This window comes from Crinia signifera, chromosome 7 (assembly GCF_055691185.1).
Source record: "Crinia signifera chromosome 7, ASM5569118v1, whole genome shotgun sequence".
Taxonomy (NCBI): domain Eukaryota; kingdom Metazoa; phylum Chordata; class Amphibia; order Anura; family Myobatrachidae; genus Crinia; species Crinia signifera.
The window spans coordinates 150,061,006-150,082,064 of NC_139223.1; the positions used below are offsets into that span (position 1 = coordinate 150,061,006).

At 41.3% G+C, this 21,059-nt stretch overlaps 1 protein-coding gene across 1 annotated transcript; it reads right to left on the reverse strand.

The window, feature by feature from the left end:
• Nucleotides 1-3,042: 3,042 nt before the first annotated feature.
• On the reverse strand, nt 3,043-10,282 carry TBR1 (T-box brain transcription factor 1). The gene is made up of 6 exons (XM_083153951.1): nt 9,374-10,282; nt 8,555-8,709; nt 8,172-8,293; nt 7,408-7,566; nt 6,799-6,860; nt 3,043-5,472 (listed from the first exon to the last, which is right to left on the reverse strand). The coding sequence occupies exons 1-6, from the start codon at nt 10,063-10,065 to the stop codon at nt 4,638-4,640; spliced, it is 2,025 nt and encodes a 674-aa protein (XP_083010077.1). The 5' UTR covers nt 10,066-10,282; the 3' UTR covers nt 3,043-4,637.
• Between the last annotated feature and the right edge of the window lie 10,777 nt (nt 10,283-21,059).

Genomic DNA, 21,059 nt, shown 5'->3' on the forward strand with positions numbered 1-21,059 from the left:
TCCATTCACAACCTTGATTGTAGGTATAACAAATAAAAATGTAACCAATGTGTAACATATGGGTCTGTCATGTTTCCTCAAATTGGGATATTCTTAAATTTGTTATAGGACTCTACTCGGCCATTACATGATCAGACGAATGGGGCATTGTCACATCATATGCTATTTTGTTTGTTTTGCATATTGCTGTTCAATTTGGTTATTATTGTTGTTATTATCATCGTTTATTTATATATAAATCTTCACTCTTTTTCCTGCGCACCTCTACTGGGTTTGAGGAAAGCAAAATTAAGATTTTGGCCAATTCCAGAGGCACTCCTCACACATTGCTAGTAATTGAATCATGCCAATAGATAAAAAAAAAAACAATGAAAACTACCCAAAAATATATATATATATATATTTTTTAAATACATTTTTCTAAAAACAAATTATTATAAATACACAGTAACGGTCTGCTCAAAATTCCTGGGATGAGAAACAAAGACCAGGCCTCCATTTAAAACAGCTCATATATCATCTATATTAAATCCCACATTGTCCTGGAAGACAAAGAGTCCCTATGATAATATTCTCATATTTATACCTTAATGATGTGATTGTTGCGGAGATTCTACAGGTTTTGAACTATAAAACTCATCATCCTATGAGCTCAGGGAAATCAGGAATGGAATTAATTTGTTGCCTAAGAAGTAATTTACAGATTGGAATTCTTCTAAAATTTTATTTAGCCAAACGCAGAAACTTGACACTAATAAACATCACTCAGTGGTTATTTATTAAAGATTGGAGAGCGATAACATCGCGAGAGATAAAAAAACTAACCAAGCCTCTATTTTTCAGGCGGTGTTTGAAAAATAACAGCAGTTGATTGGTTCCTACGTTATCACTCACAATTGTATCGCTCTCCAACTTTTAATAAATAAGTCTTTATTAACATTTAATATAACAAAAAGAAAAAATCCATGTTTTTTTTTTTTGCAGATGTTTTTTTTGGGTTAAACAGAGACCACGACGGTTTATTTCTTCTCCCGTTATATAAATAAACGTTATTATTTATTTGAGTTTTAAGACAAAAAAAAAAAAAAAGAAAATTTTTTCCAAAATTGCTTTCTATTATTAGAGGACTAAATAAATAAACAGTACAGAGGAAGTCATTGCAATACACCTGAGACAAATAAGGATTAATCTCTCAGTTTACAAAGTCTTGACCCAATTATTATCATTGCGGGATTATTTTATTAGAATTTACTGAAGTCATTCATGACAATGGATTTGTTCTGTGGTTCTTGATCATAGTGCTACCGATATTGTAGGACTAAAAGGGGTTACTGTATAGATTGTAAGCTTGCGGGCAGGGCCCTCCTACTTATTTCACTGTCTGTAACTACCCAGTTGAATTTATTGCGGTTTCTAATTGTAAATCTGCACTATATAAAAAAAATGTTAATTAATTAATAAGTAAACAAATAATTGTAGTTGTCACTTTACACCCTATTTGCCTAGAATGAAGTTTTATAGCTCTTCTCGTCATTGCTTTATAGTATGGGTAATAACGCACAAATAGGTATATAGACCCACAATATAAAATGCCTTAATAATCACACACTGGTACATTGAGCATAGTATCCATAAAGACACTTGCTGCAGTATATGGAATGGGAAACCATGTCATTATCGCTCTCACACATCAGCCGCTCCTGTTACTGGAGAATTGGGTGCTCATTAAACATTACCTGCACACTCCGTCTGCGACAATGACCCGCTCCCAGAATCATTGACTAACGCCCAACATGCATCAATCACACTCTCTAATAATAAATTGCCAACACATTGGAACCGAAAGGTGAAAATGGAAAATAACATCCCATTCAGAAGAGCATCACCATTTCCCAATCTGAGATGAGATTTACAAAGCGAGGTAATAAAAGAAATGTGAATGCTACAAAGGCAAAGATCCAGGACAATGTTCCCAGGTAGAAAAATCCCCCACTTACTGTACACTATACATACAAAGTATACCCACACAGGCAATACCCATAGGGCGAGAAACACAGACCCCACCGTGACAAAAACAGTGACCAGGCGCAATACAGAATTAGTAGTAATCGGAGGCAACGGTGCTGTACCTGCGCCCTACATTCACATGCCTTTGTAATACTCTCTAATTGTAGTATTGATAATATATATATATATATATATATATATATATATACACACACACACTACACACACACACACACACGCACACACAGTTCCAGGCACCGAGGAGTGATACATGCATACACTATAGATAGGCAGAACTATATATAAATATTTTTCTGAAACGTTGTAACTGCTTGTGTGGTCCTATTTATATATTAGATAGAACCAGCACTCTTGTTATTTGCAGGGGTGCTCCTCAGAGATCCACTGGGGATATCCCACTCTCCTTATTGTAGATAGAAGGCACTCAACAGATTATTTTTTTTAAATCGACGCAATTTTATTTTTAATTGTCACAAAATCATGCCACTGCCGACGATTTCATCCTGTGCCAATCTCTATTACAGGCAAAGTCATATATCTACTGGAACATCTTCATCCTGACAGTATCACCAGGCAAGGATAAAGCTGTTGGACTTTCAGTATAGCTGATGTTGCCTGTAACATAGCCCTGATAAAGATTAATGTATGGAAACGTCGGCAGGAGAGCATGATGTTCTCATAAAAAGAAATAATATTGAGTTGTGAAGATGTCAATATTAATTTGGAGAGTGCCTTCTTTTTACAAAAAGTTGAATATAGGAATTACATTTAATTGTTGCCTTAGAAGTCATTTAAAGATTGGAATTCTTCCAAATCGTCTTATTTGTAAAAGTTTGGAGAGCGATAACATCGTGAGAGATAAAAAGGTAACCATTCAGCCTCATATATATATATATATATATATATATATAATTTATTACATACATACATACATACATACATACTACCTGTAGCAAATTTGTAGTAGTTAGGCCAATACATTAATATTGTAATATGTATTTGTGTACAACGTTTTACTTTATTTTCTTCCGATCATAAAAATATGGAATTAGTTGCCAAGATATCGTTTATGTGTTGTGTACAACTACTCTCCATTTTTTATGCAATACAATTTACAGAGAACTTCAATTTAGGAAACATTTAAAAGGTTTTTGTCTGAATTTATTTCAGTAGTCGCAATACAGACAACACAAACAAGCTAAACACATTTAGTTAGAACATTGTCTTTCAACGTATTGATCTCACAGACAAAAAAAATAAAAATAAAATAGAAGCATATATTTACAAAACTCTGTAATGGAAAAAAAAAATGAGTCCGTTATGTAGACATATGTATAGAGAAAATGTAATTTTCTCGTCCCATTGTTTACATATTTGGGATATAACAATTTATAGGTGTATAAAATAAACAAAAAAAGTCTATTTTCTACACAGTACATAATTGCGTAGGTTACCTTAACAAGAAAGTCAAAAATAAATACAGCTAGATGTTTATAGGACACCTATTCAATAGAAAAAAAAAGGACATATTTATTCTAAAATGCATTAAATATACAATTCACATTTTATTTCCACTACACTACAGTATGTCACCAGCAACTCAGGAACTTAAAAGCATACTTTATTGTAATAAAATATTTTTACAATAAAATAATATTAAAAATAGAACCAAATAAACAAGCAAAAATAAATAAAAATGGACATTATTTGGATTTTTATCTTAAGGATTTGTGCTTGGCAAACTCCTGTATTTGGCACAATAATAGTAAAAATGAAAATAAACTTTTAGAATAATATTGTACCATGAAAATGTATTGCCCTTAAAAAGACAGATCAATATGACACAACTATTGTGCAAGTCCTATAGACATCAGTGGACATAAAATACTTAAGTGATCTCATCTGTGTAAACATGTTATACTTTTTGAAAAAGTGTTTTATCCACCATGATTGCTGAAAAACACGTTAATAATAAATAAATACATATTTAAATAAAATTGGACAAGGTAAATCGTGCTGGTGACTTCACAGACTTTATAAACAATGGAGAGTCAATTCAGAGGATCACTGCAAGTTTTTTGTTTTTTTTTCCCCAACATTCCTACCATTCATGATAATTGCCATGGGAGGAAGCGCTGTATGACTGTGGTGCCGACAATCTCCCCAAATAAAGACTGCTACAAATTAAAAACGCCATGTCCAGGCAGCCGACGGGATTTAGGTTCTGTTCATCCATCTTTAGGTGCCGAAGAGTCCCTCTTCATTGTACTGAATCCACCACTGTCCATGGTGCTGAAGCAAGGGTGAAATCGGTGATTCAGTATTGAGGGCCAATTAAGGAAGTAGTGGGATGCAAAGTAGAAGTGAAGGTGTCAGGAATGTGACTCAAACCAATTTAAAGAGTTCTCTCTTCTTGACAGGCATACAATAACTGGCGTGTGGTCAAACATACCTTTTTAGGCGTCCTGCTGTAAGCGAGGAACCGTTGTGTTTTGTTCTACAGAGAAAGTAGGTGAAGGAGCTGCAGGTCCAAAGATCACCTCAAAGAACATGGTCATTGGGTGTCCTGAAGATCTTGGCTGACGGACTGAAAGAAGACAGTGAAGAATTTAGGTGTGTGTGTAGAAGCCATAATAGCCAAGGTCTTTGGCACAGTTCTTTTCACAGTCTCTAGAGGGCAGAACTTCACTTTTAAGTGGTGAGGAACTACCAGACACTGCCGGGTCCGAGGGAGAAAGTCGTCTTCTCTTGGCCTGTTCATAAATCCCAGAGTCCGAGGAATCCATTGACTTGATTGAGGGAGGCGTTTCGATCCAACTGGAGTCAGATAGGTCTTTGGGTTTAGTATCCTCGCCCAGAGGGGACCTGTCCGCAGTCAAACTTTCTGCTTCTTCAGCCCCAGCTAGATAGGGATTTGTAGCTCCTACCCTGCCACCCGGTGCCCAGCAAGACAAGACAGATCCGGTCTTGGTGCAATATTGCGGCGGGCTCCGCGCTCCCCAACCAGTGGGGTCACTGTAGTAACCAAGTGAACGCGCTCCGCAACCTGCGGTTGGTAAGGGAAGAGCCTTTACTCCCGCGGCCGCGTAAGACAATAACGTGGCCGCATTGCCGGCAAAGTCCGTGGCTGTGTCATAGGCAGAAGCAGCTGAAAAGTCCAATCGGTTGTTAGCCGGTGTTACAAACCAACGTTGCGGAGAAGGAGCCCCAGGATCCTCACCATGCTGTGGAGAAAGGAGCCCATTGGTATGGGGTACGCTCCGGTCCGATCCAGGCCCTGGCACTGACCCCGGAGGATGGAATCTGGACTTGGCGTAGTTACTGACAAACTGATCCTGCAGAAAAGAGCTGGCCATAGAGTACCGGGCACCTGGCACTATTTGTGATCTAGGAGAGTCATTGGGTGAAGGGGTGAGGCGGTCCAGATCACAGCCAGTGTAGATCCTACAAGGCAGAAGTTGTAGTTGGTGAATAAGGCTAGATAGAGAACAGATTTAGATTATGTGTACAAATTATATATATTCTTCCTAGAGAACATTATACTATTAGTATTGGTGTGAAGTCACAGCACGCCACTGGGTTATTTTAGGGGCACCTTGAATACACGCTTACAGATTTATTATATCCGTTGAATTCGCCCCTTTTTGCAGTATGGTGAATCAAGTCTATTTAAAAACGTGCAATACACAAGCCGCAGAATTTGATGGAATCTCTTGGTTTACAAGCAACACACAAATATGTGCAGGAAGTTGGAATGTCGATGACAATATTTAGCATACAGGTGCATATATATACATAATAGGCACTGAAGTCTTGTTATATACCTGCACTGTCACTATTCATGTATATGCACGGCATTTTCTAATCATATAGGGGGAACCCCCATTCATTTTGGAAAGCTATCCCCTCCAATGCTAACATAGTATACATTGCTCCATAATACAGGGTCGAAGTTCTCTGCATCGCATTGTTGCAAACTAGGTACCAGAAGTACATTGAATGGCACCCCAACACCACCAATGTGGTCTCAATAGATTATATGTAGAAAGACAAGTGTATGTAGTATTGCAGCATAATGTAAGCCATACAGGTCACAATGAGGTACACAGCACCAGCTGCAAGGTTCATATGTTACTTTTTGTTTTTTAAGCTACGTACAAGCAGAATGTTTGAATAAATAATTATTAGGCTGGTTATTATTGTGTCAATACATTAGTCATTAGAAGTCGTAAACTGTAGAATATATGGATTCATAACAGACTGTATAACAGTAGCAATTTTCAACATAGAAATAAAATAATCTTCACAGACTTAATATTAATTATAATTTGTATAGTCTTTCTATCCAGAAAATGTGCCCAAGTCATTGCATCTACTATATTGTAGGTATGAGCCCTGTTATTGTACCAATGTACTCGTGTGTCTTTGATTGAAAAAAAATCTAACTAGTTTAAAAGAATAATTATTATTAATTATTATGAAAATACACGAGAAACTTTGAAGTGACCACTCAGACAGACAGGATATATCCTTAATATTTATTAAGGAGTAATAACCTTTTCAATAAGGATTATGGAGATTATATATATATATATATATATATACATACATACATACATACATACATACATACATACATACACACACACACACACACACACACACACACACACACACACACACACACACACACACACACAACGTAAAAATGATATATTAGATACACTTCACACAACTAGGTTGCACATATGCATAAGTTTCATTACTTACGTATCATAATTGTCTCTGAATCCTTTGGCAAAAGGGTTATGGTCAATCTTGAGTTGAGTAATCTGAATGGTAGACAGAAAACGATATCAGTATGCTTATATTCGCTTCCTTCCCAGATAATGGGAGCACGACTGTATGTTGACAAAATACTGTACGCATTTTTTACTGCATTCGGGTCTATGTGCATTGGCTACGATCATTCTATAATGAAATACTTGTGTCAATTTATTACATCATTTCATTCACTTTTGTTCTATCCTAAACTACTTAAGAAATGCATTTTTTTATGTAGAAAAATATAACAATACTGTATGTACCTTTCAAATTACGGTCAACGTAAAAAAATCTCGACTGCGAGTTCATAGTTTTAAAATATTTAATCTACACAATCCACATAGCACACCGCCTCCCTTTATGTATTTACCAAGCAGTGACACTTCGTATGGCAGGTGCTCTATATTAATGAAGGAATTATTGTGCAATACCCTATAGAATGTGATCTATTGCACTCATTAATGAGAATAGCTGCCATTCTGCTCTGTTGACAGTAGCCACCTGATAGGTACAGTATATAAGTGTATGGGCTAAGTATAAAGGACACATATTTACATCAGTATTCTGGTAGGCAGTGACAGCAATGAACTGGGTCTCTGGGAAGGTGAATGTCTGCACTCTGCCAGGCTGACTCGTATCCTCTGTGCCATCCTCATTCACTTCCACCACATGCAGCCGCGGCTGGTACTTGTGTAAGGACTGCAAGACGACCATCTGCCAAAACATCATTAGAAACGGGTGACTGGGTGACATCAGCAGTGCTGGTATACAGCTCAGACACAGATTGTGCTCTTTAATATGGATACAATGGGTTATTGCTGTATGGACACATTACTAGATTCGCTTTTGCACTGCTAGGTATTTAAACATCGCATCTATAGGGATGCACAGCTACACATTCTAGCCTCTCTTTGTCCATAGGAAAGGCTACAAATAAATCTATATTGGTTACAGCAATCAAGGTATGGACAGAAAGGAAATCCTGCAAGAAATAAACACAACGAAAGGGCATCAGATCCATCACACTCCACAACTGTTCTGCAAACTCGTATTAAAAGAAGGATTTCTAATTGCACCAGCTAACACACATGCACAGTAATTTATTCCAGGCCGGGTTGTGTATCTGCATGTGTTTGAAACTGATCATGCAGATGGTGTACAATGACACACATGCTATAAATATATCCCATGCTGGGTGATAACAGGCTGGGGGGACTGAATACAAGGGCTGCACTTAGAATGCACACGCACTGCTCAGTACAACTTCCCCTGAAGCCCCCACAACAGACAGACCTCCTAATTAGCAGCCTTCCACTGACCTGGCCGTTATTGTTGGATGCTCCCTTGTTGTTAGTAAGTTTCATCTTCCCGAATGATATTTCCTGACGCATCCAGTGTGCTCCTGTGTTAGGGGAATCCGGGTGCATGTACACCCTGTTACCTGTTGCAGGAGAACATAGGTGTCAATGACAGACAAGCTGAAAATAAGGATATCACTGGGACATTATTGCCTGCATTTCATTTACATGAATTGCAGCATTTGCATATTATTTTCTCCAGCTTCTTCTTCTTCTGCACCCTCCTATCATCTGCTCATAAAAAAACAGGCTTTTTTCTCTGATCACAAAAGGCTCTAATTAATGTTTCTCACCTAAAAGAGTGTGAGGGACTAAAAAGGGAGAGAGTGTTAATTGGGACTTGCCTTGTACATTGGTGTCCGCTTTGCCACAAGGTACCCATTTGCCCCCTTGAAATCTCCAGTGATTGGGATCAGCAAGAATCACATCTACAAAAATATTGTAATGTGCCGTAGGATCCAGACCAGAGATATTAAAGCTTAGGAATGGAAACATACGTCTATTCCAGAGAGAGAGAGAGAGAGAGAGAGAGAGAGAGAGAGAGAGAAAATACAGATGATCAGTTAAGAACAGGAAATTATTATTACTATTTTTATTAATTAATAAATTGTTTCAGCAGAACAAAAATTGGGCATCAACTTTAAATATTGCCAATTATTGCACAATCCTTAATATTGAAATAATAAATACAATAGAAACCGACACTGTAAAGATAATTCACAGCAAAACAGAAATAAAAGCATAATAATAATAATAATAATAATAATAATAATATAAAAATACATAACGTAATCTATGCTTAAAAGTATTTTCAAAATAAACAACAGTAACGTAAACAAGAACTAGCTCACCCAATGCATTTATATAAATGAAGGATCAAATATAAAATTTTGCCTCAAATTAAAATTAGACAAATATTAGATACAAAATTCAATTTATTTTTGTATTCACAGTAAAAATGAGTGTTTAAAAAATAAAAATAAAAATATATATAAATAAATAAATACAAGAAGTACAAAAATATTGAGTTAAAACTATTTCATGATCAAATAAAGTGGAGTGAAATTCCGTCCAGCATCTCAACACCTGAGCTCAAGCAGTTTACTAGCGCCTGCCCTGTGTGGACACTGCGTGCAGGGCACGGATGCTGGCACCGTACCCACCTGCCTTGCTTGGTGATGATCATCTCAGTCTGGTGCCTGTGAAACTTCAGCCAGAGAGGTCGGTTACACAAGTAGACCTGAGCCTTGCCCGGGACTAGCCCAGGCTGCGCTGTGGAGAACTGGAAGTAGGGTGCCCCTTGGTAGGAGTGCCCGTACTGCTGGGTGTATGGGTATCCGGTGCCAGGGTATCCTTGCGGAGATGAGTTGCCCAGGAGGCTGTTGTAAGCTCCATTGGTGATGACCGGGTGGTGAGCCATGTACCGGCTGGGGCTCCCGATGGAGAATGCTGGGTGAGCAGGTCCATGCTGGCTTGGGTAGGGGAACATAGTAGTGGCAGGAGCTGCAGACTGGGACTGACTGGGCTGAGGAGGGAGGAGATAGCGATCTGCAGCAGAGCCATCGAAATTATGACGAATCTCAGAGACCCCATCCAAGGCAGGAGACAGCTTACCCCTCTGGCCGTCCCCTGGTGCCTCCTTGGATTCAGGGAACCTGTCTGGATCTGACTGATTCGTCATCCCCCTGGTAGTTTTTTTCAGAGGTGAACTTCTCTCCAGGCTGTCAGCAGAGGAGATAATGGGATGTTCAAGCAATGCCAGCTCAGATGCTCCTGGATGGGGGTAGCTGCTGCTCACACTGAGGAATTTCTTGGAGAGCATGACAGAGGGAGAGATGCAATGATCCAGCTGCATAGCTAGCACCCAACTAACCCCTCAGCCCCCTGTTATTGGAAAGCACTCACATAAAGCTCACATGCAGGGGGGAACAATTCATGTCTTAGTAAGTCTAGAACACTTGGTGCTTCCTCACAGAGCCTTGATCCACTTTTTTTTTCTCCTTGGGATCACAGATTGGCCAATTGACTCTATGCAGCATCAAGACAACATTCACTTTTGATCCTGCTGCACAGCGAACTGATGAAACCGCTCCTGCCATTGGTTAACTGCTGACAGTAATTTAATTAGATAGGCATTAATTAGGATAATCACCTGGCTCCTGGTAGCTGGGATGGCAAATTGAGGGGGGATGTGTGTGTGTGTTTTCTGTGTGCTAGAAGCATTATTTCACCTTTAACATATAAGAACTGCTTACACTGAGAGATTGTAACGGACTGCTAGGAATTATCTCTATTTAGTGTGAAACTGGTCCATCCTCTTAATTTACTGGGGGAGGCTTGTTGTGGTATAGCTGCTTAGGTGCAAATTGTTCCATCTCTGTTAGACCTGGCTCAGTGGTCAGGGAGAGGACGTGGGCTCAGTGGTCAGGGAGAGAGGACATTGGCTGTTTTATCAGATCTGATGGTTTCAGCGTCTCCAGCTCTCAGCTGCTTCCTTAGCAAAACCTTAAGGAGAGAACAGAATCAGCTGGGGCTGTGTGATCTCAGGCGAGCAGGAGAATATTGGATGGGATCTGAAATAATTATAAGCTGCTGTCTTGAAGTGACATGATGCATTTGTAGTGATGTTTACGACATCTCTGATAAATAAATATTTCATCCATGTCCCTAATGCAAAATAATAAAAAAAGATGTAGGCATGTGTGCTGCAGACTTCTGTGTACTTTAATCTGGAACTGTTGCTTTAAGTCTTAAGATCTGTTTTTCCATTATTATACAGTTTTACCTGTCTATCCATAAGAGCTACATAACTAATTATCTATCCATGCACACAGTATGCCTCTACTAGACCCCCCCCCCCATCAGTCTTTGTGTCACAGAAATATGCATAATTCACTGAAATAAAGAACCAATGCAAGTAGTGTAATCATACCTGGTAATGTATGTTGTTTTTTTCACATTGCAATTCAAACACCACGATCATAATACCTGTTTACTTTGTGTAGTGTATGTGTCTGTAGAGAGATGCATACGTAATATAGATTTTTCAGCTAGTTTATCATGTTAATATACCTACATTTCTATATGCTGATTGCCCATTACTTATACAATTCAATAGCTTAACACAAAAATTGGTTGCATGATATTTGTTCATAGACAAACTATTACTGAAAATACATAAGACTTTATCAATTGTCTTAGCAAAGTTTCAGAGAGCCAAAACCTTAATAAACCTTTGTCTCACCATATTATTTCTGATAATTGAGTAGGATGCAGGTGACGTATACAATTGGAGCAGAACTTATATATTGCTTATACCAGTGGTTCTCAACCTCGGTCCTGAAGGACCCCCAAAAGTGCACCGTTTCCAGGTCTCCACTCAGAATCACAGGTGAAATAATTAACTCCACCTGTGATCTTTTCAAATGGGTTAGTGCATAATTAGTGCACCTGTGCCCCTGCCAGGTGACCTGGAAAACGTGCACTGTTGGGGGTCCTTGAGGACCGAGGTTGCACTGGCTTATACCATAAACCAGGACAGGAGATTAATGTGATGGACAGGTTTAAAAAGACTGAATTATTTTAGTGGAAACAACTAAATAATCCCTCATTCTGCCACCTACGTTTTCTTTATCCAGCCAGTATAGTAAGTACCAGGTATCAAGGTAAGGACTCTATTTAAATTGTATATTTAAAATAACAATCTGATATACTTTTAAGATGGTTGGTGAGCTTATTGAGCCTGTCACTAATGGCAAGGATACCTATAACAGCGCTAGGAAGGCAATAGGGACCCTCATAGGGAGGGGTTAGTACAACGAAGAAGTGTAAATTAGGTATAAAACATATTTGCCTTGGGGAGCTGAGAGGAGATGTGTCTGATGCGAATGACACTGTAATTTCTGTGCGGTGTGCTTTTATGGAGAAACAAGGTATTCCAGCTGGAACTATGATGCATTGCATTGTAACATACAATGGTAGCGTTCAAAACTATACACTCCACTATCTGGCCCTTATTCAGATCTGATCGCAGTACAAATTTGTTCTCAAAATGGGAAAAACCATATTCACTGCAGGTGGGGCAGATGTAACAAGTGCAGAGAGTTAGATTTGGGGGAGTTATTTTGTTTCAGTGCAGGGTAAATACTGGCTGCATTATTTTTACACTGCAATTTAGATTTCAGTTTCAACACACTACACCCAAATGTAACTCTCTCTCTCTGCACATGTTACATCTGCCCCACCTGCAGCGAGAACAAATTTGTACTGCTATCAGATCTGAATAAGGGCCTCTGTGCATTCTCACCAGCAATAATAAAGTATAATAGAGGATCTTTGCTGGATAACTGCTGGACACACATTTATAATATACCTCATAGAACAAAATAAGAATTTCGGTACTCTTTACCTAGAACGGCGCCCGTCGCGGGCATCGCGGGTACATTTATGGCTACCCGCGACGCGACCGACGCGATGCCCGCGATTTTCCCATTGAAAACCATGTTAAACCTGAAAAATCGCGTCGGTCGCGTCGCGGCCGGCCATAAATGTACCCGCGATGCCCGCGACGCGATGCCCGCGATTTCCCATAGGGAACAATGTTAAAAGGCAGATTGACCGCGATTTTACCGTTAAATGCCTCAATGACCGCGATTTTGACATAGGAAACAATGTTAAATGGGCCACAGAGCCCAAATAGTCCCCCTGAAGTCTTAAATGGCCCCCAAAATTTTTAACGCCACCCCACGATCAACGTGAACCCGAAGCGTGGCGAGCGCAGCGAGCCCCGCGAGGGGCGGCGGTACGCGTCCTACGACCTTTTCATGCCCTACTATCCACGTCGGCGTGGAGTTGAGAATAGAATAGTGTGGCGAGCGCAGCGAGCCACCGAGCCCGAAGCGTGGCGAGCGCAGCGAGCCCCGCGAGGGGACGCGGATACCTTCACAGGTAAACGCGTCCCCTCGCGGGCTTCACAGGTGTCCGTGGCAACGCGGACACCTGTGAAGCCCGCGAAGGGACGCGTTTACCTGTGAAGGTATCCGCGTCCCCTCGCGGGGCTCGCTGCGCTCGCCACGCTTCGGGCTCGGTGGCTCGCTGCGCTCGCCACACTATTCTATTCTCAACTCCACGCCGACGTGGATAGTAGGGCATGAAAAGGTCGTAGGACGCGTACCGCCGCCCCTCGCGGGCTCGCTGCGCTCGCCACGCTTCGGGTTCACGTTGATCGTGGGGTGGCGTTAAAAATTGTGGGGGCCATTTAACAATTCAGGGGGACTATTAGGGCTCTGTGGCCCATTTAACATTGTTTCCTATGTAAAAATCGCGGGCATTGAGGCATTTAACGCTAAAATCGCGGTCAATCTGCCTTTTTAACATTGTTCCCTATGGGAAAATCGCGGTAATCGCGGGTACCCGATTTTGATGTACCCGCGATTTACCCGCGATTACCGCGATTGCCGCGATTTTACCCGCGATCCCGCGATTTCAATCGTGGGCGCCGTTCTAGGTAAAGAGTACCAGAATTTCTATATAAAACATGAAATATAGGCAAATGCATATTTTTATTCATACAGTACTTTATTTCACAATTCACATTCTAGATTGCACCTGTCACAGATATACCATACTCATTTTAATATGAAATGTTTATTATGTTGGTTTTGAAGGCATTAAATGTAAAAGTCCTCTGACAGGAGAGAACAACCAGTGGGGCTGTCCAGGTGAAGTAGAACTATAGGTTCTTGTACATGATGTAGCGCTGGAATTTGGAGTTTCTCCATTGCGGACTACTCACTAAAGGCATAAAAATGCTCTGACAAGATCAGACTCAGATCCTTGGTTTCACAGCATATATTACCATACAACAACTCTGACACACTGAAATATCTCAGTCTGAGTCATTACATTTTTTAAGTGCAGTATATGAGTCGGGGGTTCATAAAGTACCATGTGTTGTTGTGAACGTGCACATGATCTGACTGGCTAAAGCAAGTATGGGGCACCTTCGGCCCTCCAGCTGTTGTTGAACTACACATCCCAGCATGCCTTGCAACAGTTTAAACATGGCCAAATAGCAAAACTGGAGCAGGGCATCCTGGGATGTGTAGTTGAACAACAGCTAGAGGGCTGAAGGTTCCCCATCCCTGGGCTAAAGGTTGTTCTAATACCACATATTAAATCTGAGAGGTCTCAGGGGTTCCATGGTTCTCAAACTTGGGCCTCAAGACCCGAAACAACTCACAATGGGCCTAATTGAGACCTAATTGCAGGGCAAATTTGTTCTCAAAATGGGCAAATCCATGTTCCTTGCAGGTGGGGCAGATATAACATGTGCAGAGAAAGTTAGATTTGGGTGAGTTATTTTCTGTGCAGGGTAAATACTGACTGCTTTATATTTAGATTTTCTTTTGACCACACCCTACACAAATCTAACTCTATCTGCACAATCTACATTTGCCCCGCCTGCAGTGCAGCATGGTTTTGGCCATTTTGAGAACAAATTTGCCCTGCGATAAAGTCTGAATTAGGCCCAATATCCAGGCATAGGTGTGTTCATTTTTCACTGACATTTTTAACAGATTTAAAGGTGGAACTAATTATTTCCATTGTGATTCTGTGAGGAGAGCTGGAAAACATGAACTGTTTGGGGTCCTGACTCTGAGGACCGTGTCCAAGAATCTATGCTCTGTTCTATCTCCTTTTCATTGTGGATGTCAGTGATGAATAAACTCATATTTGTTCTTGCCTCTATAACTGTTCTACAACTCTATTCCCCATTTACCTCCACAGGTAAAACAGACCATGGGGCTTATTCTGGTTCACTCGCAAAGGCATAATCACTCTCTAATGGACAAATCCATATGCACTGCAGGTGGGACTGATGTAACATGTGCAGAGAGAGTAAAGGCCCATACAGACACTACGATGATTCCTTAATGATGATGAACGACCCCATTATAAATCACCTACTGAACAACTCAGAACGACTTCGTTCAGGATCGTTCAGGAGGTGAATCTTTCAACATCGTCTAGTGTTTATACTGTGAATGATGGACGATTACAAACGATGCGCGTACCCGTGGGTCGTTAAAGACCATAGCCATCGTCCATGCATGCAGGTCAATTTGGCTATGGTCGTTAACAATGTTTGTTTTTTCTATAGAAAAAGGACCTGCATCGTTTGTGGTCGTTTCTCATCTGTCGTGCACCAGCGATCACTGCAATGCTAAGGTCTTTCATTTTCACTTCAAGGGTGAAAATGAACGATGGTAGTTAAGATGTGACACATCGTAGTGTCTGTATGGGCCTTTAGATTTGGGTGTTTTATTGTTTCTGTGCAGGGTCTACACAATATAGATTATCAGTTTGAAGTACAAACCCCACCCCAATCTAACTCTCTCTGCACATGTTACATCAACCCCACCTGCAGTGCACATGGTTTTGTCCATTAGAGAGTGATTGTGCCTTTGCGAGTGAACTAGAATAACCCCCCAAGTTTTAAGGATACCTGTGCTTAATTCTATGTGAATTAGTACCTCAGCCATGCATTGTCTGTGCTTAAAGGTGGTTAGCCTGATCTGTTAAGTACTGGTGAAACACTGGCCTTGCACATTAATATTTTCTTGAATGAAACGTTGATATTTGCAGTGGCAAACACAGGATTTTCAGAAGGGGGTTTCCAGAGGGGCGGAGCTAAGCACGGAGATGGACACTTAGGTGACCCAGTATATGCCGGGTCAGTTAAAGTATTATAGATAGACCAAATGTATATAAATAATAATAATAAAAAAAAAAATATATATATATTTATATATATATATATATATATATGCATACGGGGCATCAACAGCAGTGTAGACCTCTGGGCATAGCAATGTATTGGGGCACTTACCGATCCTCCAGCGGTAGGGGAAGCTTTGCCCCGGGTGGTAGGGGGTATTATATCAACCGCTCAGCATGTAGGGCCTGGATCAGTAATTTCCACTAATTACCCCTTTACTGCACAGATGGTGGGAGATGGGGTTCGGAAAAAGGGGCATTGGGCTGAATGAAGGGGCCTTGATACATAACTTCCAGGGTGGTAGAGAATGTTTAATATGCAGAGGAGGGGTGCATAGTGGAGTGGGCTTATTATTCATAATTTTCTGGTGGGAGGACAGCTTGCTTGACTGCAGATATCTCCAGTTCCCAGAAATAGATTTCTTAGATTTTAATGGAATTAAAAACTAGAGAATCCCACTTACCAAATGGTATTGGGAACTAGGGGATCAGAGTTCAGGAGGCAGAGCAATCTGCCAACGAGAATATAAAACTACATACCAGGTGTGTGGAGCTGGAGCAGTAACCAGCTGCTGGAAGGCCGATATCTCTGGTTCTGGGCACAGTAGAGACAAGCTACTAGTGTCCCTCAAAGGGGGAGAGTCCCAGCTTTTGGAATATACCCTCAGAAAAACTCAGACAGAACCTGAAATATCTGACTGGGAAGAGCAATTAACAGGCTTGGATGGGGACCACTGCTTTGAAGTCAGATATCTCCGGTTCCCAAGGGCCGATTTTTAACCCCTTCCCGACATTTGACGTACATTTACGTCATGGTCGGGAAGTACTTCCCGACACATGGCATAAATGTACGTCATGGTTTCTAACTGTCACTGCGTCTAGAGACGCAGTGACAGTTAGGTGATGTCTGCTGTCCCTGACAGCAGACATCCCCCCTCGTCGCCCAGGGGGGGCAGGGGTGCCCCCCCCGGTCGGCGATCGCTGTGATTGGCTGTTCAAATCTGAACAGTCAATCACAGCGTTTCCTGTGTTACCGGCGGCTAAGCCGCTCGGTAACACAGAAAACGGTGGTGATCGGTGCAGCACCGATCACCACCGAGCGGCAGCACCCCCCTCCCACCCGCCGGGCACTCACCCGGCAGCAGCAGCAGCTCCAGCGGCTCAACCGCTACGTCCGGAGCGCACGCTGCGCTCCCCTCCTCCCCCCTCCCCCCCGCAGCAGCAGCAGCAGCAGCAGCAGCATCATGCTGCTGCTGGAAAAGTTAAAAATAAAATAAAATAAAAAAATGTGCAAATGTGTGTATATATATATATATATATATATATACACACATATATATATATATATATATATATATGTGTGTGTATATATATGTATATATATGTATATATATATATATATATACACACATATATATATATATATATATATATATGTGTGTGTGTGTGTGTGTGTGTGTGTGTGTGTGTGTGTGTGTGCGTATACCGCACCGATCACCAACGATCGCCAGCCCCCCCCCCCTCCCACCCGGCAGCCCCCCTCCCTCCCACCCACCCGGCTGCCGCAGCGCCAGCACCCCTCCCACCCCCCCGCCAGCCGCAGCGCCAGCCCCCCTCCCAAAGCTGGTGACCAAAATGGGGTCACTTGTGGGGGGGTTCCACTGTATTGGTGCTTCGGGGGTCTTGCTAATGCGACATAGCACCCACCATTCATTCCGCCACCAAAAATCACTCCTTCCCTTCTGAGTCCTGCCATGCACCCAACTGGTATTTTTTGGTCACACGTGAGGCATTGCCGTACTCGGGAGAAATTGGGGCACAGATTTTGGGGTGCTTTGTCTCCTTCATTCCTTGTGAAAATAAAAAATTTTGAGCCAGAACTGCATTTTTGTGTAAAAAATTACATTTTTTTACACAAAAATGCAGATCTGGCTCAAAATTTTTCATTTTCACAAGGAATGAAGGAGACAAAGCACCCAAAATCTGTGCCCCAATTTCTCCCGAGTACGGCAATGCCTCATGTGTGACCAAAAAATACCAGTTGGGTGCATGGCAGGACTCAGAAGGGAAGGAGTGATTTTTGGATTTTGCAGCACAGATTCTGGTTGAATGACCCCCGAAACACCCATACAGTGGAACCCCCCCACAAGTGACCCCATTTTGCAAACTACACCCTTCAGGGAATTCATCAAGGGGTATAGTGTACATTTCAAACCCCCCGGGGTTTCACCAATTTTGATACAACTGAGCTGTGAAAATGAAAAATTTATTTTTTTCATTTTCACTGCCCAGTTGTATCAAAATTGGTGAAACCCCTGGGGGTTTGAAATGTACACTATACCCCTAGATGAATTCCCTGAAGGGTGTAGTTTGCAAAATGGGGTCACTTGTGGGGGGGTACCTAACTTTTAGCATCTTATGGTGCCTAGAAACCTACATGGTTCCTAAAAAATAATCTCATAAAAAGGAGGCTCCAAAATCAAGTAGGTGCTCCTTCTATTATGAAGCCTGTGGTTTGGTCACCGTGCATACTAGGGCCACATATAGGATATTTATGAAAACCAAAGAATTGGGGGAATCAATTTTTAGTCACATTTCTCTAGTAAAATGTACTGTGTTCCTTAGAAAAATGTATTAAATTTGCAAATCTGCAAAAAAAATGAAATTTTGAAATTTCACCTACACTTTGTTTTAATTCCTGTGAAACACCTAAAGGGTTAACAAACTTCCAAAATGCTGTTTTGAATACTGTGAGGGGTGCAGTTTTTGAAATGGCATCATTTATGGGGGTGTCTCACATACAAGTCCCTCAAAGTCACATCAGAACTGAACTGGTCCCTAAAAAAATCAGTGTTTGAAATTTTCTTGAAAATTTGAGAATTTGCTATTCATATTTGAAGCCTCCTAGTGTCCAAAAAAATTAAAAGGAAGTTGAAATAATGATGGCAACATAAAGTAGACATATGGTCTATGTTAGTTATTAACTATTTTGAGTGGTATGATTATTTGTCTCACAAGCAGAAAATTTAACATTTTGCAAATCGCTAAATTTTCCATTTTTTCACGACATTTTGGTATTTTTCACAAAAAAACACAGACTGTATCGACCCAAATTTACCACTAATTTGAAGTACAATGTGTCACGAAAAAACAATCTCAAAATCACTGGGATAAGTAAAAGCAAAAAAAAAGTTATCCCCACTTAAGTGAGACATGTCAGATTTGAAAAAAATGGCTCTGTCAGGAACGCAAAAACTAGCTCTGTCAGGAAGGGGTTAAAATTCTTATACCCATGGAAAGAGGGGGCCCTCAGCTTTCAGCCTAGGGTCCTTAGACTCCTGGGGGGGGGTTCTGGGTACTCAGAAACCCCCCCTGCGTGCGCTACTGGATATTTGACCATTCATGTCAGTCACATGGGCACTTAAGAAATATATACTAAAGGTGACAGGAAAGGCACATCCAGAAGGTACATACATTCTACCCTTCCTCCAGGCTGTGGATATCTTAAATCATTCACAATGTTAACTAGACATTGTGGTGCCCCATGCCAGAAAGTAAATTGGAGCCCTACTCCCCTCAACCCCATTACTTAAAAAAAAGGGGGACAGTGCATGCTAAAATTAGGGTTGTAGTACCAATTCACATTACCCCACACAGGTTCCACTTGCACATATTCCACTGCAGCTATACACAGTGTCACACCACACTAGAGCAGCACACACATAACGCAAGATTTCACATCTTTCATCTCCTTTATCATCAATTTGCTACATCATCGAATCATCTGTGGATCGGTAATAATCTCAATATTGATTCAGTTGGAACTTTTTTTATTGATAAATGGCAATTCATTCCTAGCTGATATATAGAAGTGATGGCAATTTCATATGCACATTGTGGCAATTTTCTCATCTAATTGTGTATGTTTAATATGTTTTAGTCATTTTAAATACATTTTCATTTTTAACCATCTTGTATTCCATTCAGCCAGTGCTGGCACTTATACGTTTTTTTCTTAGCAGTTTAAGATAGGGGAGTAACTACCCCTGGCCAGCTGCTGATAATTGCTCATATACAGAGCAAGTTGGATACAGTGTGGGTTGCATACAGTGCAGATTAGATATAGTTAGGTATACAGTGAGGGACTGTGGGATATAGAGCGGCCTAGATACAGAGCAGTACACTTTCTGTGAAAAGGGGGTGTCGGTAGTGTCAGCAGTACAGGGGTGACAGTGCAATCAGTTCAAGGGAGACAATGGTGCAGAAGTCCTGGTGCTGTTGGCATTGCAGGGTGGAGGTTGTGTCAGCAGTGCAGGAGTTCCAGTGGTATCCTCACTCAAAGTGGGGGTGGCTGAGTCGGTAGTGCAAGGGTGGTACTATTCTGCTGCTGCCAGAGAGAGAGGCTGGTGCAGAGGACGATGAGGGAAGAGGCAGAAGTGGGTGGGCTGGAGATTTTAAAAGTCCCATTGAAATCAACAAGAACCTGCTAACATAAATCTTTCTCAGTCAACATTGTTTTCAATGATACTTTTGAACTCTACGGCCCACTTGCTACTGCCTCTTCCCCACCGGATGCAGAGCAGGTAGAGCGCCTCTCCTGCCAGGCACTTCCTCCCTCTGCAAACTGTGTGTGCCGGCAGATGCGCTGTGCGCAAGGACCCACTAGCACACACCTAGCTATCGACCTGTCATGCACAGTTGTCAGTAATTATTGCACCTGCCTCCATAGACAGAAATCCCCAAAATATTACCATGCTGTTTACACACTGGCCAACAGTGTGTGCCAGTGATATGTCTGTGTACAACGTCGTTCAGACACGTTGCCCTCTCCTGTGTAGCACAGCTGCTCACATCATGCAGTATGTACGGGGGATCCACTGACTGCCCTTACACCCACTGCACAAGGCAGCAGTGAATGACAGCACAATTGGGTCAGAGCAATTGGGGGTGGGCGCTGCGTTGGCAGGGGAACACCCAGCGTTTTTGTAGGCACACCCATAAAACGCCGGGTGGTCCCCTGCCTGAACATCATGTAGCAAACAATATACATTATCAAAAGGTATCCCACCT

Coding starts and splice junctions, on each gene's coding strand:
- TBR1 (XM_083153951.1), bottom strand. CDS start 10,065: ATGCAGCTGGATCATTGCATCTCTCCCTCTGTCATGCTCTCCAAGAAA. Junction 8,294..8,554: donor AGCGGACACCAATGTACAAG/GCAAGTCCCAAT, acceptor CTCCTGCAACAG/GTAACAGGGTGTACATGCAC. Junction 6,861..7,407: donor CTGCCTACCAGAATACTGAT/GTAAATATGTGT, acceptor TCTACCATTCAG/ATTACTCAACTCAAGATTGA.